The sequence below is a fragment of the Pelophylax lessonae genome, assembly GCF_965119305.1.
Source record: "Pelophylax lessonae genome assembly, chromosome: 4".
NCBI classification, from domain to species: Eukaryota; Metazoa; Chordata; class Amphibia; order Anura; family Ranidae; genus Pelophylax; species Pelophylax lessonae.
This window is the reverse complement of record NC_138771.1, coordinates 174,371,644-174,393,013: the sequence shown is the minus strand read 5'-3', so window position 1 is coordinate 174,393,013 and position 21,370 is coordinate 174,371,644. Positions and strand designations below refer to the sequence as shown.

The following is a 21,370-nucleotide window of genomic DNA, read 5'->3' as shown; positions in this document are numbered from 1 at the left end:
TTTAGTCATTTATCAAATGCCAAGTGTCAAGTGATCTAAATCCTATCAAGCAGTGCAATGTTGCCTGAAGAATGGCAAATTACATTTATGTGCTTTCATCCTGGGGTATTTTCTACCTCAGTCATCTGTATTCTGAAAACTTTGCAAAGCTTTTTAATCCTATACCACACATAAATCTTGTTTGGACTGTGTTATCAATCCTTACGTTTACTTATTAATATGCTGTGATTGCTGCATTTTGATTGCCAGGTAGGGCTCACATCTTTGAAAGGACAATTCTGGATAAAAGTTTGTTACTAGTTTTCAGATAGAATGGGGGAGGATTATGGGCCCTGGCAGGTTTTTATTGTTCTTTGGGTCCCATTTGGTCATTTGTCCTCACTATTTGACCACTATCAGAGGGAATATGGGGGAAATCTAAAATGTTATAGTGGTCACAAAACCGAAGTTGAGAGACTATCTTGAGAGGACATCTGCAATAACTATTAGATGTTGAAATTGCTGTTCAATACCTTTTTTGTGTTTTAATGCATAATGCCAGCTCACTCAAATGAAAAGTTTTCCTTAAAGTGGTATTAAAGATTTAGCTTTTAAAATAAAATTATGACAAACATGTTATACTTGCCTGCTCTGTGCAGTGGTTTTCCCTGAGCAGTCTATTTTCGGGTCCCCGGCCGCAGCTCTTGGCTCCTCCCCCCTGACCAGTACCCCCAATAGCAAGCCGCTTGCTATGGGGGCACTGGTGTGTGCTTCCTCCGGAACCCTGCTCTGTGGCCATAAGACACATAGAGCCATGGCTTGGCCCTGCCCCTGCTCTCTCCTCATTGGCTTATTGATTGGGATTGAAAACAATGGGAGCCAGTGACTCTGCTGCTGTCTCAGCCAATGAAGAGAGGGAGTCCTGGGTCAGCCGAAAGCTCTCGTGCACATTGCTGAATCGTGAGGGGGCTTAGGTGAGTTTTTTTGGGGGGGGGGAGCAGAACACAGAAGGTTTTTAGAATAGAGTAAAAAAAACCTTCAGCCTTTACAAACACATTAATATAATGATTGTGATATCCTGTTGCATTATTGCATGTTTGTTTACCTAATGCATAATGTGAATGAGCCCCTAATGATTGAGTAAAAAAGTTTTTTTTTTCCCAGTCCAAAAGGGCAAACTTATTCTTTAAAAAAAAGTATTTTCTTTTTTTAAATTTTTTAGCAACGCAGCGGAGAGTCTGTGAAAGTACATCAGCTGGATGTTGCCATTCCCTTGCATCTGAAGACCCAACTGAAGAAAGGACCAACCTTAACCAGTATGGAGGGGGATGCAGACTGTGGAGACACTATGCCATTTGTGATGCTAACCAGAAGAGGCAACAAACAGCAGGTAACTTGTTACTTTAAAGCATTTTTGTTTATGGAAGGCTACTTCAGGAATATGTAACATTAGCAAGAGTTTATTTGATAAATCTGTTCAGTTCTACCATCCATTACACATCTAGTGTCAATTAAGCTAGACTTTTTCCAAAAACTCGTGTATACCTAAAACTAGGCCGTTTCTTCTGTTGCTTATATTCCTGCTTGCTCTTAAATGGTATGTTATTGCTGAACTTCAGGTGAATATTAAAAATGTATTTATTACTAAAGAAGTTTTCTCTGCATTAAGGTAAAAAAATGTCTCACTTGCTGTCTTACCCACCCCCACCTCCATCCCTAAACACTTGACTCCTGTCACCGTTCCAGCGCTGTCCTGTCTGCAAGCACCACTTCTCACAATGAAATACTGAGGACACCACAGCCATAGGCTCCTGCTGCTGTCAGTCAAACTCCTGTGAGAAGTGTGTGGGGGTGTGCCTTACTGGCAGGGGACTGCCAAATAGAAAGTAAGGGACTGCTTTTTGCATTCTCATATATTTTAACAAAAAGCCTTTAACCCTTTTACTGCCAAAGCTGTTTTTTCACATGTTTAAAAACTTATTTTAGCCCTGAAGATTACATAAAACCCCCAAACATTATATATTTTCTAAAGGCAAATGCCTTACAGAGTTTTAGTGTGGTTTAGGAAACCCAAAATTTCAGTGAAAAATAACTATAGTTAATTTTAGGGTACACAAATGCAATCTATTTCTCAATATTTATTTTTGTAATATATAAAAGATGAAGTCGTGCCGAGTAAATAGATGCCCAACATGTAAAACCTTAAAATTGTGTACCCTGTATTTTCCATAGGTGACTCTTTTTAATAGATCCATTCAGGTCATCAGTTTAGAGTTACCCTGGAGCTCTGGTTGTGGAATTATTGCTCTCCTCCTGGCGTGCATGGTCATATGTAGCATGTGTCGGGCAATCGATATAAGCATTTATTTTATTAATTACAGGTACTTGTACAGCGTCGACAATTTACGGAGTGCTTTTCACATATGTTGTAGATTCACATTAGTCCCAGCCTTTAAGGAGCTTACAATCTAAGGTTCCTAACTCGCATTCATACGGTACTTACACATACTAGAACCAGTTAACCTACCAGCATGTCTTTGGAGTGTGGGAGGAAACGAGTACCCTGGAGGAAACCCACACAGGTAAAGTAGAAACATAGAAACTCCAGGCAGGTAGTAACTTGGTTAAGATTTAAACCAACGACCTGTATGCTGCCAGGCGAAATTGTTAGCAACTGTGCTACCTAGAGCTGCGCAATTAAACGTTTTAGGATTGCGATCTCGATTCACCCCCCCTATACGATCTCCATTCTGACTATCGGTGATTCTGGGGGTGGGGTAGGAGAGGCAGTCTGCCGTGGCGGAGCTAGCCTGGAACGCAAATGGCACCGCCGATACAGGAACTGACGTCAGCAGTGAGAGACCGCATCCACTGATAATAATGGGCGGTACCTTCAGAGGCCCTATGGACTCTGCACTCCAGCCCTCACATGGCATGATGAGCTTTCCATCGTGAAGTAATCGACAGAGTAGGGGAGGGATGGAAAGGAGGGGGTGCAATCCCTAAAAAAAAAAAAAAATTAAATGTGTATTATAATCTGCGAGATATATATCCATCATTCATTATAAAAAACATTTATTTTTTTTATTTTTTGTATGGATTACATTTTCTGCACATAACACTACTTTTTTAGCAATTTGACTTGTGAATTATTAATATAATAATGAAATTATTATTTTCATTATATTATATGTATTAATCTAATAAATAATATGATGAAAATAAAAATTTCAATAATTATTATTATATTAATAATTCACAGGTCAAACTGCTGAAAAGGTAGTGTTATATGCAGAAAATGTAATCCCTAAAAAATAAAATGTATATTATTATGAATGATTTTGTAAATATATACTGTATATATATATATATATATATATATATATATATATATATATATATATATATATATATATATATATAGATAGTAGCTAATAGTGTGTATGTATGTATGTATATATATATATATATATATATATATATATATATATATATATATATATGTGTATATATATGTGTATATATATATATATATATATACATACACACTATTAGCTACTATCTATATATATAAATACAGTATATATTTACAAAATCATTCCTTATAATATACATTTAATTTATTTTTTAGGGATTACATTTTCTGCACATAACACTACCTTTTCAGCCATTTGACTTGTGAATTATTGATATAATGAAAATATTATTTTCATTATATTATTTATGTTAAATATATATATATATATATATATATATATATATATATATATATATATATATATATATATAGTATTAATACAATGAAAATAATAACTTGATATACACTCACTTGATATTGGTCTGGCCTTGCATGCAGGTTTTAAAATTCACATATATCTAGTTGTGTGCTAGATATATATATGTTCATGTATGAATTTCTTTTGTTTTCTTTTGTAATAAAATTGTAATTTGTCTATATACGGTTGTATTATTTTTTCAGTGTTCTAGTGGCACATAAAGTCCCAAACCATTGGGGGTACCCCCTTTTGTACACTCGCAAAAGTTTCTCCCACTTTTTTATTTTTTTGAAGTGTCACATTACAAGATGATGCTTCAATCAAGTTCATGTACAATGACATTCAGTGAAGTGTGCGGTGACTGTGTTGCATAAAATGCAGCATATCCATTTTTTTTTTTTTTTTTTTACACAAAGCGCCACAACCTACCTCATCACAATGTTATGGTGGGTACAGGCCAGGGCACACAGAAAATAAATGTGGTCTGGGTGCCATTGCGTTAGGCTTGCAGTGCACCATTTATGGACCTCGCCACTGTATTTACGGCGGCACTTTGACATTAAATACCGGGGTTATGGCAGTAGATAGCTACCATAACCCCGGTATTTTTTTTTTTTTAACGGCGGGAGGTCCGCTTTAATATACGTGTGGTCCCAGCAGCGGATTTTGAGAATCGTGAGAGAATTTTGATCTTCATTCTAAGCCAAAAAATTGTGATTCTCATTTTTGCCAGATCGTGCAGCTCTAGTGCTGCCCATGTTGATACATGCACGTACAGTGGGGAAAATGTAATTATTTGATCCACTGCAGATTTTATAGATAAAGGGTCTATAATTTTTATCATAGGTGTATTTTAACTACTTCTCCCCAAATGGAACGTTCTTGTACGTCATTGGGTTTCATGGGTTATACCAGGGTGATGCCTGCACCTACAGGCATCATCCTGGTACCATTCTTTTCAGCTGGCGATTCTAAGTAAGGCAGAAGTGATCCGAGTGGGTAGCTAGCTACTCAATCATTTCTGCAGGTGGTGGAACGTGGTCCCACCTGCCACCAACTCTCCTGGGCTCTACTGTATGAGCGTGGTGCCCGGGAGCGATTCGGCCAATGTCAATGGCTGCCCTTTACAGAGAGAGAGGAACTGATGTCGTTACCCTCTCTGTAACCCTGGAAACCAAGAGCGATGAGTAGTTCACTTCTGGTTCCGCCTTTTTGTTTACCTGGCCACAAGCGGCCAGAGAAGCAACTGATCGGTCTGATCAGCTGCAGGGGGGGCCAGAGGAGAGACCTGGGGTCTAATAGACCCCAAATCTCTCCATAAAGAGGACCTGTCATGGCTAATGTTGTCACAAGGGATGCTGTTCATCCCTTGTGATAGCAATAAAGTTAGTACAAAAAAATGTAAAAAATAAAATGTTTTTGTATAAAAGAAACCAACAAAAAAAATTAAAGCGGCACTGTGCATACGCGCAAATGCGAACGCATATGTTACTCCCGGGCGCATATGTAAACTGTTTTGCTTGCACCACACATGAGGTATTGCCGCAAACGTCAGAGGAGAGAAATAATTCTAGCACCAAACCTTCTGTGCAACTCTAAACTGATAATCTGTAAAGGCGTTTAAAGCATCACCTATGGAGAATTTTAAGTATCGTAGTTTGCCGCTATTCCACGGGCGGACTCAATTTTAAAGCGTGACATGTTTGGTATCAGTAAATTCATCTTTCACATTTTTACAATAAAAGTTTTTTTTGTTTTTTTGAATTTGCATTTGAAAAACCTCTGCGCAAATACCGTCTGACATAAAAAAATTGCAACACCCACCATTTTATTCTATAGGATCTCTTTTAAAAAATATATAATTGGGGGTTCCAAGTAATTTTCTAGCTAAAAGATAGTAGATTTTTACATTTAGGAGGGAAGTGTCAGAATTGGCCTGGAGGCAAGTGGTTAAATGATGGAGACAAAATATCAACCAAATATCCAGAAAAAAACACAATACAAATGTTATACAAGTTGAAGTTCAGTGAGTAAAATACGTATTTGATCCCCAAGCAAAACATGAATTAGTACTTGGTGACATTAGGGTCATGGAGTGACCAAGCTAGTCTCCAGACCCTAATCCTATAGAAAATTTATGGAGGGAGCTGAACTTCAAAACTTTGGGTCTTTAATTTCAATTATTTTTAAATTTGAGTCTATTTTAATTTTATTTTTTTTCCCCTTTGTATAGAAGAAAGCCAGTTTAAAATCCCCCCCCCCCCCCCAAAAAAAAAAAAAAACTTCTGTCTGCACTGCCAAGGCTTCAGCAAATCTGGTTAAAGCTTGTTAAATGATATGTAAATGCTGAAAGAATGATGCTCTTCAAACTAGCATTTAGAAGCTTAAAAGATTAAACTGTACCAGTCGTTATGGTTGTGAGTTGCCAACAGAAAAGCAAACCTTAATGCACTGATCATTGTTTCTTAACTAGCAGTGCAACCTAAAGAGGATTTAATTTCACTGATCAAATGGAGTAAACTCTTATGATCACTGATGTAATATTTTAAATGTTGCTGGCACTGTACCTGGGGCCCTGTCAAATAATCCAGGATTATTCAGTGCAATCTGTAACCTACTGAACTTCATTCATAAAACAGAGCTAAGAGCAGTGAATGAAAAGGATTACATGTGAAATGACACCAGTTTGAGAATTATTTTTCTAAGTTTAAGATTGAAAAATGATCTGCACATGTGTTCATTTGTAGTTTTGTTCGCGATTTGGAATTCTTTAGTTCACCGTTGGACTGTATGTAATTGTTCCAGTGTAAACTTTTGCAAAATTTGATCTTTAGACATAGCATACACTCAGTTTTTAACAGCATTGTAATAGCTTACAAACCATAACTATTTATGTAAATCCAATGTAAACTTATTTGAAAATGTCCTTCATGTTGTGAGTGCTGCCTGCCTGCTTGCTTCCTTTGGTTTGCTTTCAATTTCTAAGGACTACATATCCTAATGGTACCTTGCTGCCTTAAAGCAGAACTTGCTCATAGAACAGTGAATGCTCTTTAACCACTTGATGACCACCTAACTGGGAATTTACATCATGACTTTGACATTAAATACCGAGGTTATGGCTGCAGCTAGATTCCATAACCCCGGTATTTTCTTTTCCCTCAGGGGGCTGGCTTTCCGGTAAAAGGGATCACTTTTAGAAGCGGCAGGAGAGTTGCCCCCCCTGCTGCTTCCCAGGCTAACGTTACTGAGCCTGGGAACCATCCAGCATTGGCAAGGTTTCCCCATATAGATAAATGATGGCAAGATGGCCATCGCTCATCTCTATGCCCTTGGAGGGCTGGAGCGACTTCAACGTGACTTCCAGTTCTTAAGCCATGTAAACATGTTTTTTTTTTTTTTAAATTGTCTTTGAAAAACCGCTGTGCAAAAAATGTGTGACACAAAATTTCACTGACCACTGTTTTTCATTCTCTATTGTCTGTTGAAAAGTATAATGTTTGGGGGGGGGAAGGGGGGGGGGTGGGTGGGGTTCTAAGTAATTGTCTAGTAAAAATACAGATTTGTACTTGTAAACATGTCAGAAAAAGGCTGGGTTCTTAAGTGGTTAACAAAAGAAAATTTTTTTCACTTTAATAATAATGCTACCAAAATTAGTGTGTTCTGTAAATTGCCTTCAACATTGCCCCTGCTTTTCTTGCCATAGGCTGCCATTTTGTTGAAGCAGTCACTTCCTTAGTGAGAACTCTCTCCCTCTCCTCTCCTTGGTCTCAAAAACTGTCACTTTCTGTAGGTAAAATGTCTATTTCCAGTCTTGCTTGTATGCCTTGGCTTAGTTAGAGGGAAAGGCTGCAGAAGCTTTACAGTGCTGAAGGTCCCCTTGCTTCCATCAGAAAGAGGAGAGAGAATGAGGGAATTAAAAAAAGACCCAAGTTTTGTAAGTTTAAATCTGGCCATACATGGATCAACATTCAATGGTTCACCAGGGACTGGCCGAATTTCGATCCATGTATAGGCACCCTGGTCTCAAACATGTTGATCTATCGATCGACTTGTGTACACTCAGCCTGTTGGGTTTTTCCCGAACGATTAGTTCCGGCAACACTAATCATTGTAGTGGAAAGAAATAAAATTGTAGAATCTAATGCCTGTCTAACTTTCGTGTCTCTTTGGCAGCAGAATTTGTCCTGTCAACACTCCTGCTTTTCTTTTCTCCCTCCCTAATCTGTCTCTTCTCGGCAGTCATTTTCATTCCTGTTACCTTCCCTCTCAACAGCAGTAAGTCTTAAGGTAGAAGTCCAGTCAAAAACGATCTAAGCTTAACCACTGAAGGACCAAGCCTATTGCTGACATGTTGTTTACAAGTTAAAATCAGTATTTTTTGTAGAAATTTACTTAGAACCCCCAAACATTATATTACATTTTTTAGCAAAGACTCATGAGAATAAAATGGCGGTTGTTGCAATATTTTTTTGTCACGTGTCTTTTGCGCAGCGGTCTTTCAAACGCAATTTTTTTGGGGGAAAAAATACATTTCACTGCATTTAAAAAAAACGTTTTTAAATTTTTTGTATATTGTGAAAGATAATGTCACGCAGAGTAAATAGGTACCGAACATGTTTTGGTTAAAAATTGCGCACATTTGTGGAAAGGCGAGAACTATGGTACTTTAAAATCTTCATATTTTTGAAAATTTTTAACGGTTAACAGTTTAGAGTTAGAGGAGGTCTTTTTCTAGAATTATTGCTCTGGGGATGGCAGTGATACCTCACATGTGTGGTTGGAACACCATTTTAATTTACGGGAACGAATTATGTATGCGTTTTCTTTCGTGCACAAGCTCACGGCAACGCTTTACATTTTTTTTTTTTTTCCCTATTTATTTTTTATTTTTAGCGCTGTTTTTAAAAATATAAATGGAAATCTGATCACTTTTATTGCTGTCGCACACAATGTAAACATCCCGTAATAGGCAGTGACAGGTACTTTTTATGGAGGGATCGGGGTCTAAAAGACCCTAGACCCCTCCACTGCACTTCAAAGTATTCAAAATGCTTAAATCTGCATTTTTGAATACTGACAATTTTTTTAAAATTGGCGCAGTTAGCAGCCGAGTAAACTGGAAGTGACGCTGTGACGTAACTTCCGGATTACTACATCAGAGACCCGATTAAAGCCAAATCTGGCTTTGTTCGGGACTCCAACCAGCTGGCGGAGGTGCCTGCTGGTTGCTGGGGTCTCCTGGTGGGACGGGAGACCTGGGCAGAGCCGCGGTAGGTGGGTCCCGCTTGCTGGGATAACGGCCGAGCAGCTGCTGAGCTGCATTGGCTGTTATCTCCTACAAGCCAACCGCCGGCTCTAAAAAAAAAAAAAAAAAAAAAAAAACGGCACCGGGTTGGGCATCATCTTGGTACAACCACTTCTGCAAGCCAACTTACAGGTACGTCGGTTTGTGGGAAGTGGTTTAACTTGCTCCCACCCCAATTTTATGCCCTATATGAACTACCTATTCCCTGGGTGCTCTGGTCCGGTCACATTGATCGCTTTGTAAACCAGCTTCAGGGAAGTGGAGAGATCATGTCCATTATAGGCTGTCCCTCTTCTACACTTAAGCACTGGGAGCTAATCCTGTGACCGGAGTGCCCAGGGAATTGGTAAACGTAAACCTCTTACCTCTACAGCGTAGCTAATATAGAGCTAAGAATGGTGGTGGGAGCAGGTTTAGCCTTGGATAGATTGTTTTTGAGTAGACTTCTACTTTAGAGCTGTCAGAAGATCGACTTCTAGTAAGACTTCCGCACTGCTCAGATTATCAGCACACTGCCATGAATACAGGACAGCTGAGGCTGCTCTGACCAGGGTGAGGCAGTCTCTTACTGGATTTTAAACTGTATAGGCACTTATTTTTAATATTTTGCATAGCTTTTCCTGGAAAAGGGGCCAGCATGAAGTAATTTGTCATGCCTTTATTTTTATGGCTAATGTTCAACTGTAAGCCATGATTATGTAGTGTTTCTTGTACTGACTGTGCCTCCTGAAACTAATCCTCTCTGTAGTTTAGACATACCATTTCTATAAGTGAACAAAGTTTGTAGAGTAAGGGTCTGTTTATAACAAATATGTTCAATTAATTTGATTCTCTTGTAAACCTGTACACGTTTGAAAGGAAAATCGGATTATGGGGAATCTTCAATGATTCCCACATGGATGTGCCCTCTACCCATTTTCAACCAGACAGCACTACTAAGGCCTCTGATTTCTCTTCTTCAGTGTGGAATTTCCACCATACGGTTGAGCATGAAATCGGATACCGTTCAAGTATGGCCAAAATCTTGAAATTTAACTTTAGCAGGGCTGAGAGTCTCCTTATTCTCTGATTACTCTTTGCCCCCCGCCAACAAATGGGGTATCATTGTCCTGCAGGATATATCAGACTAGCAACATGAGATCCTAACTAAGCTTCTAGACATGCACACTTTACTCCATTTTTGCCTGCAGGTCTGACCAGTCTTTTCAAATGCATGATCTATGACCACTTACAGGAGACTTTCCCATAGTTGAATAACAAAGAACCAGTTTGGGTGCTTCACTGCTGGGTTCTTGCATTGTACCATTATTACGCACTTCCTCCTGGACAACCCATCATTTCAGAGAGGATTGATTCTATAGCTACTTGCTTTATTTGTTGACTACTTTCTGCAGTTTTCGGTACAAAAGAAGCCCTCATCTTAAGAACTCTACAATAGTAGTTAACTCTTTACAAACAAACAACTTGAATCTCTTTTATATTACTTACTTTTTGCTCCTGATTTCAAAATATTATATACAGAAATTCCCCATGAAGAGGCGATTGAGCGAGTATAAAATTTACTTGCCTCCTTGGGTCATGAGTGACTGTCAGTAACTTACCTGCTAGGTTTAAGACTTGTTCCTACCTTGAACTACCTTCAATTTGAGGAGAAATTCTATCTTCAATGTTCATGGCAGTGGGCTCAAATGTGGCTCTATCCTTTGCCAATTTAGTAATGTACCAATACAAACAGAACATCTTATTCCCTGATTTAGTACTGTATTAGTACTGTACTTCTTTTGTGGATAGATACTACTGAGAACTTGGTTGAATATTACAATGGTATGCCCAACCCCATAACATTTTTCCTGCCATTGGCTGACACAGACATTCATTTCCTGTATCTAAACATCTATAACCTCAAGACCACACCACGCTAGGTACTTGCTTGTTCCAGAAGCCTATTTAACCAGGATTATGCTCCTGCATGCCTGTAGTACCCACCTTCCTTTGCAGATACCCAGTATTCCCTTTGCCCAGATGCTCAAATACTCCAAAGGGAGTATTTGGATTAGACAGATTCTAATCCAAATACTGCAGAGATCTAGTTAATGAGCTGATTCAATGCTACTTTGAACAAAGGTATTTCCCTTACGTTCATTGACGGACATAGCTCCAGAATCTTCCTGACCATTGGGTTATGCTGCCCCCTACCACGTCAATTGGGCTGTCCCAGGGGATATACTCCCCCCTCCCTGCTATAGGGACTCCATTTTTTTTTCTGCCTAGTTCCTTGCTGGGATCTCTGGTCCTAGAATTTTTTCCCTCTTTTCTGTTCCTGTGAGAACTACAATCAACTGCTGAACTGGACGACGGACTAGATATTCTAGACCCTTACGGTCTCCCCAGTCTTTCCAGCAAGCGTGTGCCCACTTGGTTCCATGGTATGGTACGTAGTGTCACCCCCCTCCTTTCCCTGATAGCCTTTTGGGGTGGATGTGGGCCCCTCCCTGGGACGGTCGGACCCTCTGGTTCCCCTCCTTCCAACACAGCGTCCCCTCCCCCATATGCCAGGGTCCCCCATGGACCACCACCCACCATACCTGTCCAGGTTAATTTTGGGGGTGTCAAGCGGGCGATAGGGGCCGGGGAGGGGACCACGCAGCCAACCATGCATTTTTTTTTTTTTTTTAGGGGGAGTTGTCCTGGGGGGGGGGGGGCTCCCCCCCCACTGTCAGAATGTTCCCTTTGGTCCCCCGTGGGTCCCGAGCGCCACGTGGAGCCGCCATCTTGTTGTGGATGGCTGGCTGTATATATGGGCGGCCATGTTTGTGTAGTCAATCGGCCGTTTTCTTGTGGTTTCCCATTGATTAGAGCCGCAGCCATGTTTTTCGAGCCTTATGAGCGTGATTGCGGCAGTGGACCTCTAGTGCTGACTCCTGGACTTCCTCTTTCTCTCTGATCACCACCTGGTGTGCAGCATCTGGTGCTCTGCTCTGTGCCTGAGCGGGGTTGGTGAGTTCCTGTGGGTGCCTTGCGGCTCTCCCTCTCCCTGTAGCAGTGACTGGTTCTACTGGGATCTGTGGTGGCGGCGGCAGGGGGTCACTTAGCAGTGTTTTTTCATTTGTGCCTGTGTGGTTCCCCTGGTTAACCATGGTGTCCCTGGAGCACATTTCACCACCTGATCCCCTCTGAGGCGGCGGACCTATCTGGGTCCCAGTCCACCCTGTCTGCAAGAGCAGCGGCGGCCCTGAAGTCCTTGGTGTCTAATGCCTCATTTCCACTGAGCAGTTCGGTACGGTACGCAATTTTTGCCGTTTCCATTGTCAAAAGTCGTGAATGGTACCCTAATTCAAAACCGTACCACTTTTTTGGGACCCTTTCGTTGGGGTACCAAGCACATTAGTACTGTACCAACAGGGTGGAGCTGCACTGTTGAGGTACTGTTGAGCTGAGGTACTGTTGGCGGTGGAAACGCAAGCCTGATCAAGGTGTACCGTTCCCAACCGTACTGAACTGTACCGCTCAGTGGAAACAAGGCATTAGATTGATGTGGTCCTGCATGTACAGACCAGCAAAAAGCGTTCACTGCCTTCACCTGCCGCCTCCGTCTCCTCAGATCCTTAGTCTGATCTGGCCGCCGCAGGTGTGAGTTGCCCTTCTGGGTCTGCGTCCACGCACCCAGAAGAGTGCTCTGATAGTGAGGATGATTCCTATTTTGACAAAATTGACGCTTCTTTCTGGACCCGTGGAACTCCCTGATTCAAGACAGGTGGGTCCACGAGCTGATTCTGGGTTTTTATTCAAACCGGTTTACTGTTCTCAGAAAAGAAGGCAAAGTTCGTCCTATCCTGGACCTCAAAGCTCTGAACCGCTTTGTGCGGGTACATAAGTTCCGGATAGTCCATTCGTTCAGTAGTGGCATCCCTTTATCAACGGTATCTTCTGGCCTCTATCAATATCAAGGATACTTACCTCCATATGTCGATATGTCGGGCATCAGTGCTACCTCTGCTTTGCCGCAGGCGAGGAGCATTATCCATTTGTGGCGTTACCCTGTGGTCTCGTCTCAGCTCCTCGGGTATTCACGAAAGCGTTGGCCCCATTGTTAGCATTGTTGCGACAGCGGGGGGATTGCGGTACAGTCTCCGACTGCTCTAAAGGACTACCTGGAAATCACTGTGCAGACATTGAATTTCCAGAAGTCTGCTCTGCTTCTGTCCAAGTTTGACTATCTCGGTCTGACCCTGGACTCTGCCTCAGCCAGGGTGTTTCTTCCACTGGCCAAGCTCCAGAAGCTGCAGGATGCAATTTGACTTCTGTTGTCCAGTAGTTGGTCATCTCTCAGGACTTGCATGTGGGTGCTGGGCCTCATGTTGTCTACCTTCTAGGCGGTTCCGTTTGCACAATTCCACATGAGACCTCTGCAGAGAGAGATTCTTGCCAAGTGGAACAAGAATCCACGGTCTCTAGACAATCTGATTCTGTTGAGCCGGGGTATGATAGGATCCCTGATTTGGTGGCTTCGCTCTCTGGCGCTTCCACAGGGAAAATCCTTCCTTCTCTGTACTGGACGGTGGTCACCATGGATGCCAGCCTGTCCGGGTGGGGAGGTGCCTTGGGCACAGATTGTGCTCAGGGGGTTTGGACTCTGGAAGAGTCCAGACTACCGATCAATACTGGAACTTCGAGCGATCAGACTTTGTTTGGCCCATTCTTCAGGGATGCCCGGTACAGACTCAATCAGAAAATGCCAAGGCCATAGTATGTCAGTCACCAAGGGGGCACAAAAAGTGTCCTAGCGGCTCGGGAAGTAGCCGGCGTTCTACGGTGGGCAGAATGTTTTGTTCCAGCCCTCTCTGCTGTGCATATAGGGGTGGAAAATTGGCAGGTGAATTACCTCTGGACCAGAGAATGGTCGCTTCATCCAGAGGGGTTTCATCAGCTGTGTCTCCGGTGGGTAACTCCCGAGGTGGACCTGTTGGCCTCTCATCTCAACAGAAAGGTGCAGAGGTTTGTGGTGAAGTCTCCGGATCCTTTTGGCTGACGCCAAAGGCACACTGGTGGCTTCCTGGGGGCCAGTATCGTCTGATGTACGCCTTTCCCCCTCTAAAACTGCTACTGAGACTTATGCGAAGGATCGAGGCAGAAGGAATTCCGGTCATCCTAGTGGCACCAGACTGGCCTTGCCTGTCTTGGTACACGGATCTAGTACAGCTGGTCGCCAATGTCCCTTGGAGACTCCCTCAGGGAAGACCTATTGGCGCAAGAGCCGATCTTCCTTCCTGCTTTAAAGTCGCTGGCTTGAACGGCTTGGCTGATGAAAGTCAGATGCTGAAGGATAGGGGAATGTCTGACTCTGTGATCCCCACGCTGTTAAAAACTATTAAAAACTAGAAAACCTATCTCTAGGAAGATTTACCATTGTGTCTAGAGGTCGTACATTGCGTGGTGTCAGTCTCTGTCTCTGGGGGTCCCCCCCCATTCCTTTTTGGTGGCTCTAATTTTGGCGTTCCTCCCAAAGAGGTATGGAACTGCTCCTGGCCTTGGGTACCCTCAAGGGCTAGGTTTCGGCCTTTGCGATTTTTCTTTCAACGACCTTTTGGCTACGCATTCTTTGGTTCACCACTTGGCTCCCCCAGCGCGGTCTCCGTTGCCCCTGTGGGATCTCAACTTGGTACTGTCTGTTCTTCAGAAATTGCCTTTTGAAAATATTTAGGAGATTCCTCTGCTCACATTGTCCCAGAAAGTAGCCTTCTTGGTGGCCATTGTACTCTGGGTGTTTGAGCAGGCTGCTTTGTCTTGTCGTTCACCTTACTTGGTGGTTCACATAGATAAAGTGGTGCTTCCCTTGGTGTGAAGAAAAAAAGGGGGGGGCAAGAAAATAAAATTCCATCCATGCATAGTAAAGGATGAGGTGTAAAGGAGCCACCACCACCAAGGATGAGGAAGCAAATAATAATAACCAAAATCTCCACGGTTTTCAAAAGGAAAAACAGACCAGCTCCATTATGTTCCTAGAAAGCCAGACCTCCACCAAGCACCAAAGGGGTTTACACAAAGTTGTAACACCAAGGAAACTGCATGCTCATATGTATTTTATGTATCCTCTATACATATTATTATTATTTTATAGATTCTGCCATCACCTTGTTTGGTCTCCATAGTGGCGCACCCCCCCCAGCACCTCTCATGAGAGGTGCTGGGGGATTCCTTTCAAGTTGCCACCAGCGGATGTCCGTGACATACCTATAGGGCGCCCTACATCCCAGCTTTTATTGCATTTTGTGCTTTATATTTGTGGTGAGCATTAGTATTTATTAATCTAAAGATGATTAATTGAATATGTGGAATGTTGATGTATTATAATTGTTTCTCCTTTTTCGTAAAGTCTGACAAGGATTGAAAGGGTCTCTGAGAAAGCACTTTTGAACATTTAGTTCAGCGAAACGCGTCAACCCATGCTGCCCCGTGTATGTGTGTGTGTGTGTATATGTATATATATATATATATATATATATATATATATATATATATATATATATATATATATATATATATATATATATATATATATATATATATATATACCAAGAAAGGTAAATACAAATTAATTGCAAAATGAATGAAAGTGAACATCAAATCAACAGTCCCATATGTGAAGTGAAAAAAACAGTCCACAACGGTGATAATTGAAGTGCTCACTGGATCCCAACACCAACAAGATATAGAGATATAATGTGCTCACCAGAACGATAGGACTCAAAATGCCATATAGCCAAATAGTCAAATCAGCTTGTTGTACAATGGATGGATAATCCGAAGGGATGACTGAGGTCACTGATGTTGAGGTGAAGAGGTAATAGCAGATATGAACCGTCACACCAGAGAGGCTCTCACTCCGTCAGATGGCCAGAAAGGAACCAAAAAACAAGGGAGCACAAAATAGTGTAACACTGCTAAATTTTTTTATTAAATAAAAATACACCAAATTGCACTTACAAACATCTCGTGGTAAAGAGCGTATACAGATGCAAAGGTAGGCTGTCAGCAGCGTGGCCACGCTGCTGACAGCCTACCTTTGCATCTGTATACGCTCTTTACCAAGAGATGTTTGTAAGTGCAATTTGGTGTATTTATATTTAATAAACCCCCCCCCCCCTTCCCTTTTCTAGAAGCTATGTCCTTTATGGTGGGCGACCCTTAGGACTAATAGGTGGTCCTTTTGTGGACCTTTAGCTGGCGTCTCCTTGCGGGACTGTGGTCGCCGACCTCCCCTGCTTATGTTAGGTTTTCAGGGTGAGCTTAGCATATAGCAACTCTACTGGGTTTGTGTCTACGCACTTCGGGTGCTCTGTGGTGAGGACAGTTCCTGTTTTTACGGCAGCTGCCTTCTGCATATACATGGGGGTGCCATTAATTCCTAATAGTTCCTCGACGCAGCTGGCAAACACGCATGTGTCCGCAGCCAGCAAAATGTAGGCTACCGCAGTACTGTGCGGTTTGGTGTAGCAAGATTTTAGAAATTGCGCCTGTACTGTTTTTGCATACGCATATTGGGGTGCTGGTGCAAGAAGCTTTTTAAACATGCGGGATGCAGCTGCTGCTGCATCAGAGGCGCCGGTCCCCTTGGGGCCCGCGGATCCCCTAAAGTTGGCAATGGTATTCCCTTTTCCCACCTACCGTGACAAAATTGTCGGGAGTCAGTGGAGTTGTTCTAAACGCAATATGGCAGTGTCTGATCGTTTCGATAGACGTTCTACCTTGAAAGAGTCTTTGATGAATACGTGGGCAGTCTCACCTGTAGTGGACTCTCCAGGTTTCCAGGCTGAATAATTCTGTCCTATTTCCGGTGAAGGAGTCTCCGGTTTAAAATATCCTTTTGACGGGAGAGCTGAGATTTTGGTCCATCACATCTCTTCTATGGCCACTTCGGTCCTTCGGCCGGTGTTCATAAGTGCATGGTGTCCCTGACTTTCCCGAGTGGGCAAGCTTGCGCTAAGGTTCTGGAGGGGGAACAGATTCCGGCTGCTTTTGTGCAGCTGGTGGAGTAGTTGGTCCAGGGGTTGCAGTTAGTCTGATGCCTCTCTGGATGCAGGTCACTTAATCTCTGGGCTGTCTGCGACAGCAATGCTCCTTCGCCACACGATATGGCTAAAATGCTGGTCTGCAGACCAGACTTTCCAGATGGCCTTATGTGATCTTCCCTTGGTGGGCAATCGTCTGTTCGGAGCCTCCCTGGAAGGATCTCCTCCGGAGGTTCCATAAGGGCCTGGTCTGGTATGCCAATGGGCCTTCCAGACCTGCAGGCACTCTCACCCGTATCTGGGGTGGGGGGAGGACGTCTTCGCCTTTTTCCGGACCCGTGGATCTACCTGTTTCAAGACAAGTGGGTCCACGAGCGGTTTTGGTCCGGCTACAAAATCGTGTTTTCAGTTTTCTCCTCCAGAGAGGTTCTTTCCTTCCAACCTGCCTTTTTCCCCCAGACTGCCTGCGAGGTCTTTTCGTGGGGGTGCAAGCCTTGCTACAACGAAGGGTGATTGTTTCAGTCTCAGAATCAGAACCTTTGTTTCATGTTTGCAGGTCCCAGGAGCCTACGGACACACCACCCTGAATGCGCCCGATCTCGTCTGGTCTCAGAAGCTAAGCAGGGTCAGGCCTGGTTAGTACTTGGATGGGAGACCACTTGGGAATACCAGGTGCTGTAGACTTAAAGAAAAGCAGTGTACGTCCAATTTTGGACCTCAAGCTTTGAGCTGCCTTGTGCGGGTACAGATGTCTATTTGTGCGATAGTGGCAACCCTACATCAGGCCTCTATCGCTATTAAGGACGCTTACCTTCATATTCCGAGATTTGTCGGTCTTCCGCGTTTCCTCCACTTGCCGTGGGCAAGGAGCATCATACAGAGGTCTCACCCCAACCCCTCGGGTTATTCGCTAGTGCTGGTCCTGGTGTTGGCATTGTTGTGCCAGTGGGGGATTGCGATACTGGAGTATCTTGAACGTCTTCTGCGAGCACAGTCTCCGACTGCTCTGGAGGACAACCAGGTGATTACTCTGGGGACTCTGCAGGAGTTTGGTTGGAAATTACATTTCCAGGTATTGGCTCTAGATGGACTATCTGGGTCTGCTCTGGACTCTGCCTCAGCCAGGGTATTCCTCCCATGGGACGATTTCCAAACTCTGTCCACATGAGACATTTGCAAGGGGGATTCTTGTCATGGGGGAAAGAATCCAGTGTCTAGACACTCTGATCCTGTTGAGCCGGGGTACGAGCGGGTTCCTGACATGGTGGCTTCGTCCTCCGGCACTTCGACAGGTAGATCTTCCTTCCCTTGTACAGGACAGTGATCACCATGAATGCCAGCCTGTCCTAGTGAGGTGGCGTTTTTTGGCACGGTTTGTGCTCAGGGGGTCTGGACTTCTTTACTTCTTCCGGAGGGGTTTCATCAGTTGTGTCTTCGGTGGGATACTCATGAGGTGGTCCTGTTGGCCTCTCGTTTTCAACAGGAAGGTGCTTGGGTTTGTGGCACGGTCTTCGGATCCTCTGGCCATCACCACAGACGCACAGGTGGCTCTTTTGGGACCAGTATCATCTGATATGCGGTTTTCCTCTTCTAGAACTTCTGCCAAGACTCCTGCGTAGACGCGAGGCAGAAGGTAATACAGCCATCCTGGTGACTCCAGACTGGCCTAGCCAGCTTTGGTACTTGGATCTGATACGGTTGGTCGCCGATGATTCGTTTTTAATGAGATCTGTTGGCTCAAGGGCCAACCTTCCATCTTGCCTTACGGTCGCTGGCTTTTAAGGCTTTGATGTCGGAAGCCAGGTGTTGAAGTCTAGAGGGTGGTCTTTTGGCCTTCTCTCCCCCCCCCCCCCCCCTCTCAATGAGGTGTGACATCTGGCCTCGGGTACCACCGACGGCCAGGTTCGGCCATGGCTGTTTCTTTCATCGTCCCTTTGGCTACGGTATTTTCTGTGGTTCGCACCTTTGTTCAAGGGATTCGCAACTTGGCTTCCCCAGTGCGTTTCCATTGCCCTTGTGGGATCTGATCTTGGTGCTGTCGGTTCTTCAGTAGCCGCTGTTGGAAAATATTTGCGAGATTCCTCTGCTTACATCTCCCAGAAGGTGGTCTTCTGGGTGGCTTTTTCTTCTGCACGTAGGGTGTCGGGGATGGCAGCTTGGCTTGTCTTATCATTCACTTTACTTGGTGGTTCACGGAGATAAAGTGGTGCCCCGGCCCTGCCAGTCGTTCCTATCAAAAGTCGTCTCTGGTTTTCATTTATATAAGACATGTTTTACCTTCCTTGTGTCCTAGCCTAAGCACCATAAAGAGCTTGCCTTACACTCTTTAGATGCGGTTCAGGCAATCGGGGTGTACCTGGCGAAGACTGAGTAGTTCCAAAAATCGGACTTCCTATTTGTCCTTACAGGTGGATTTGGTTAGGGGCTGGCCGCATCTGCTGTGACCATTTCTAGATGGATAGGCAGACGGTGGTGCCAGGCCTATTACATTAAGGGTCAGGATCCTCCTCATCTCTTATGGCACATTTTATATGAGCGCTTAGTGCCTCTTGGGACTTTCGTCATCAGGCGTCGGTGGTGCATGTTTGCAAGGCGGCCACCTGGTCGTTCGTGCACATTTTCACAAAATGTTTATAAAGTGGATGTGTTGGCATCTGCGGATGCCTTCTTTTGGCTGCAAGGGTTTGCAGGCTGCTGTTGGAGAGGATTAGTCCTATTTGAGGGTGTATTATTTTTGTCCGATGAGCTCCAGTTGTTCATTTGCCAATCCTCATGATATTACTGCTTTGGGACGACCCATTTGACTAATGAAGATATGTCGCAGTGTCCGTCAATGGAGGAAAGGGAGAACTGGATTTTTGTCTTACCGTAAAATCCTTTTCTCTAATGTTCATTGAGGAGTTGGGCTATGTATTCTTCTGACACTGCTTGTTACAAAACTGAATCCTAGAGAAGGGAGTGGGAGTATACCACCTGGGACTTCCCCATGGGCATAGCTAAAAGTTCTGTTAACTTTGTTAACCCTTTTCCACCTAGTGCCCTGCTCCTAGGAGGTGCAGCATAACCCATTCAACTAATGAAGATATTTTGCAGTGTCCATTAATGAACGTCCAAGGAAAGGGTTTTTATGGTAAGACAAAAATCCAGTTTTTTGTCATTCTACTTCATGAGGTGATCTACCCGATTCTTTCATTATCTGACTACTTGGCTTGCCTCTTCTTGTATCCAGGTATTTTTAGCAAGCTGCATTGTTTATGCCTAGTGCACACAATGAAAAAATTGGACGAAAAATACCGCTTTCACAGCGATAGTACAAAGCTTTCAAGAGCCGATCATGACCGTTCATGCTAAATTTTCCAAAAGGACAAGCACTGAACTTTTTCTCACACGATGGAACAAACTATTTTTGTATAATTTTATACGGAAAAAATCGTGTGACCACGACCTGGCATTCTTGAAAATGAAAGAATGCGTTACGTCGCTTCCGAAGTTGTATTCTGTCGTATGAGAATTTTCGTAACTTGAATATTCTTTTAGATTTCGATATTAGACTAGCATGCAAAAAAAAAAAAAATGGATAGTCATTCATCCGATTTTCTCATCAGGTGTACCAGCCATTTGTTGGGCACTAGGTTTTGGTGGCTTGCAATCGCGTTGCAATTTTGATTTGCTGTGGTTTTTTTTTTTTGGTTTTTTTACTTGTGATATCATCACTTGGGGGTGGTACTGTAGAGATGCTTGTGGGTTTTAGTTTTCATATACCTGTTTCTTGATAAAGGTGTCATAAACTCAGTATATTGAAGTCTATGATTTTTCATTTCAAGACCCATGAGTGCCTCCTTCCATGTGAGCAGTTCCTGCGCTAGGTGTTTTGTATGTATACTATGATGATGATATAATTTTACCAATTATTTGTTTTTTTTCTAGTTTAAAATTCTGAATGTACCAATGTCCTCCCAATTGGCCGCAAATCATTGGAACCAACAGCAAGCGGAGCAAGAGGAAAGGATGCGGATGAAAAAGCTCACTTTGGACATTAATGAACGTCAAGAACAGGAGGATTACCAGGGTAATAATAACATCTTTCCTTGTTATGTTCCCTGTTATGCTCCCCTCATATTCATACACAGGCATAAATTGTATTATTATGCCTTTTTGTTATCCAGCTTTTAAAAGTCTCTCAGCCACATTTTTCCCCCCTTAAGATATTGAATTCAGTAACTTATGCCATATACCAGCTGTCTAAAACACACACTGGACAAATATTGGCCAGGAAATGTCACTTCAAACCTACATTG

At 43.1% G+C, this 21,370-nt stretch overlaps 1 protein-coding gene across 2 annotated transcripts in view; it reads left to right on the top strand.

The window, feature by feature from the left end:
• UPF2 (UPF2 regulator of nonsense mediated mRNA decay) overlaps positions 1-21,370 on the top strand; it is a gene marked incomplete at its 3' end in the record, with an annotated part of 673,568 nt that overhangs the window by 629,337 nt on the left and 22,861 nt on the right. For both annotated transcript variants that reach the window (XM_082254342.1, XM_082254343.1), the window contains exons 19-20: positions 1,202-1,369; positions 21,000-21,141. In XM_082254342.1, coding sequence (XP_082110468.1) covers positions 1,202-1,369; positions 21,000-21,141 — 310 coding nt within the window. The remainder of the gene's footprint in view (positions 1-1,201; positions 1,370-20,999; positions 21,142-21,370) is intronic.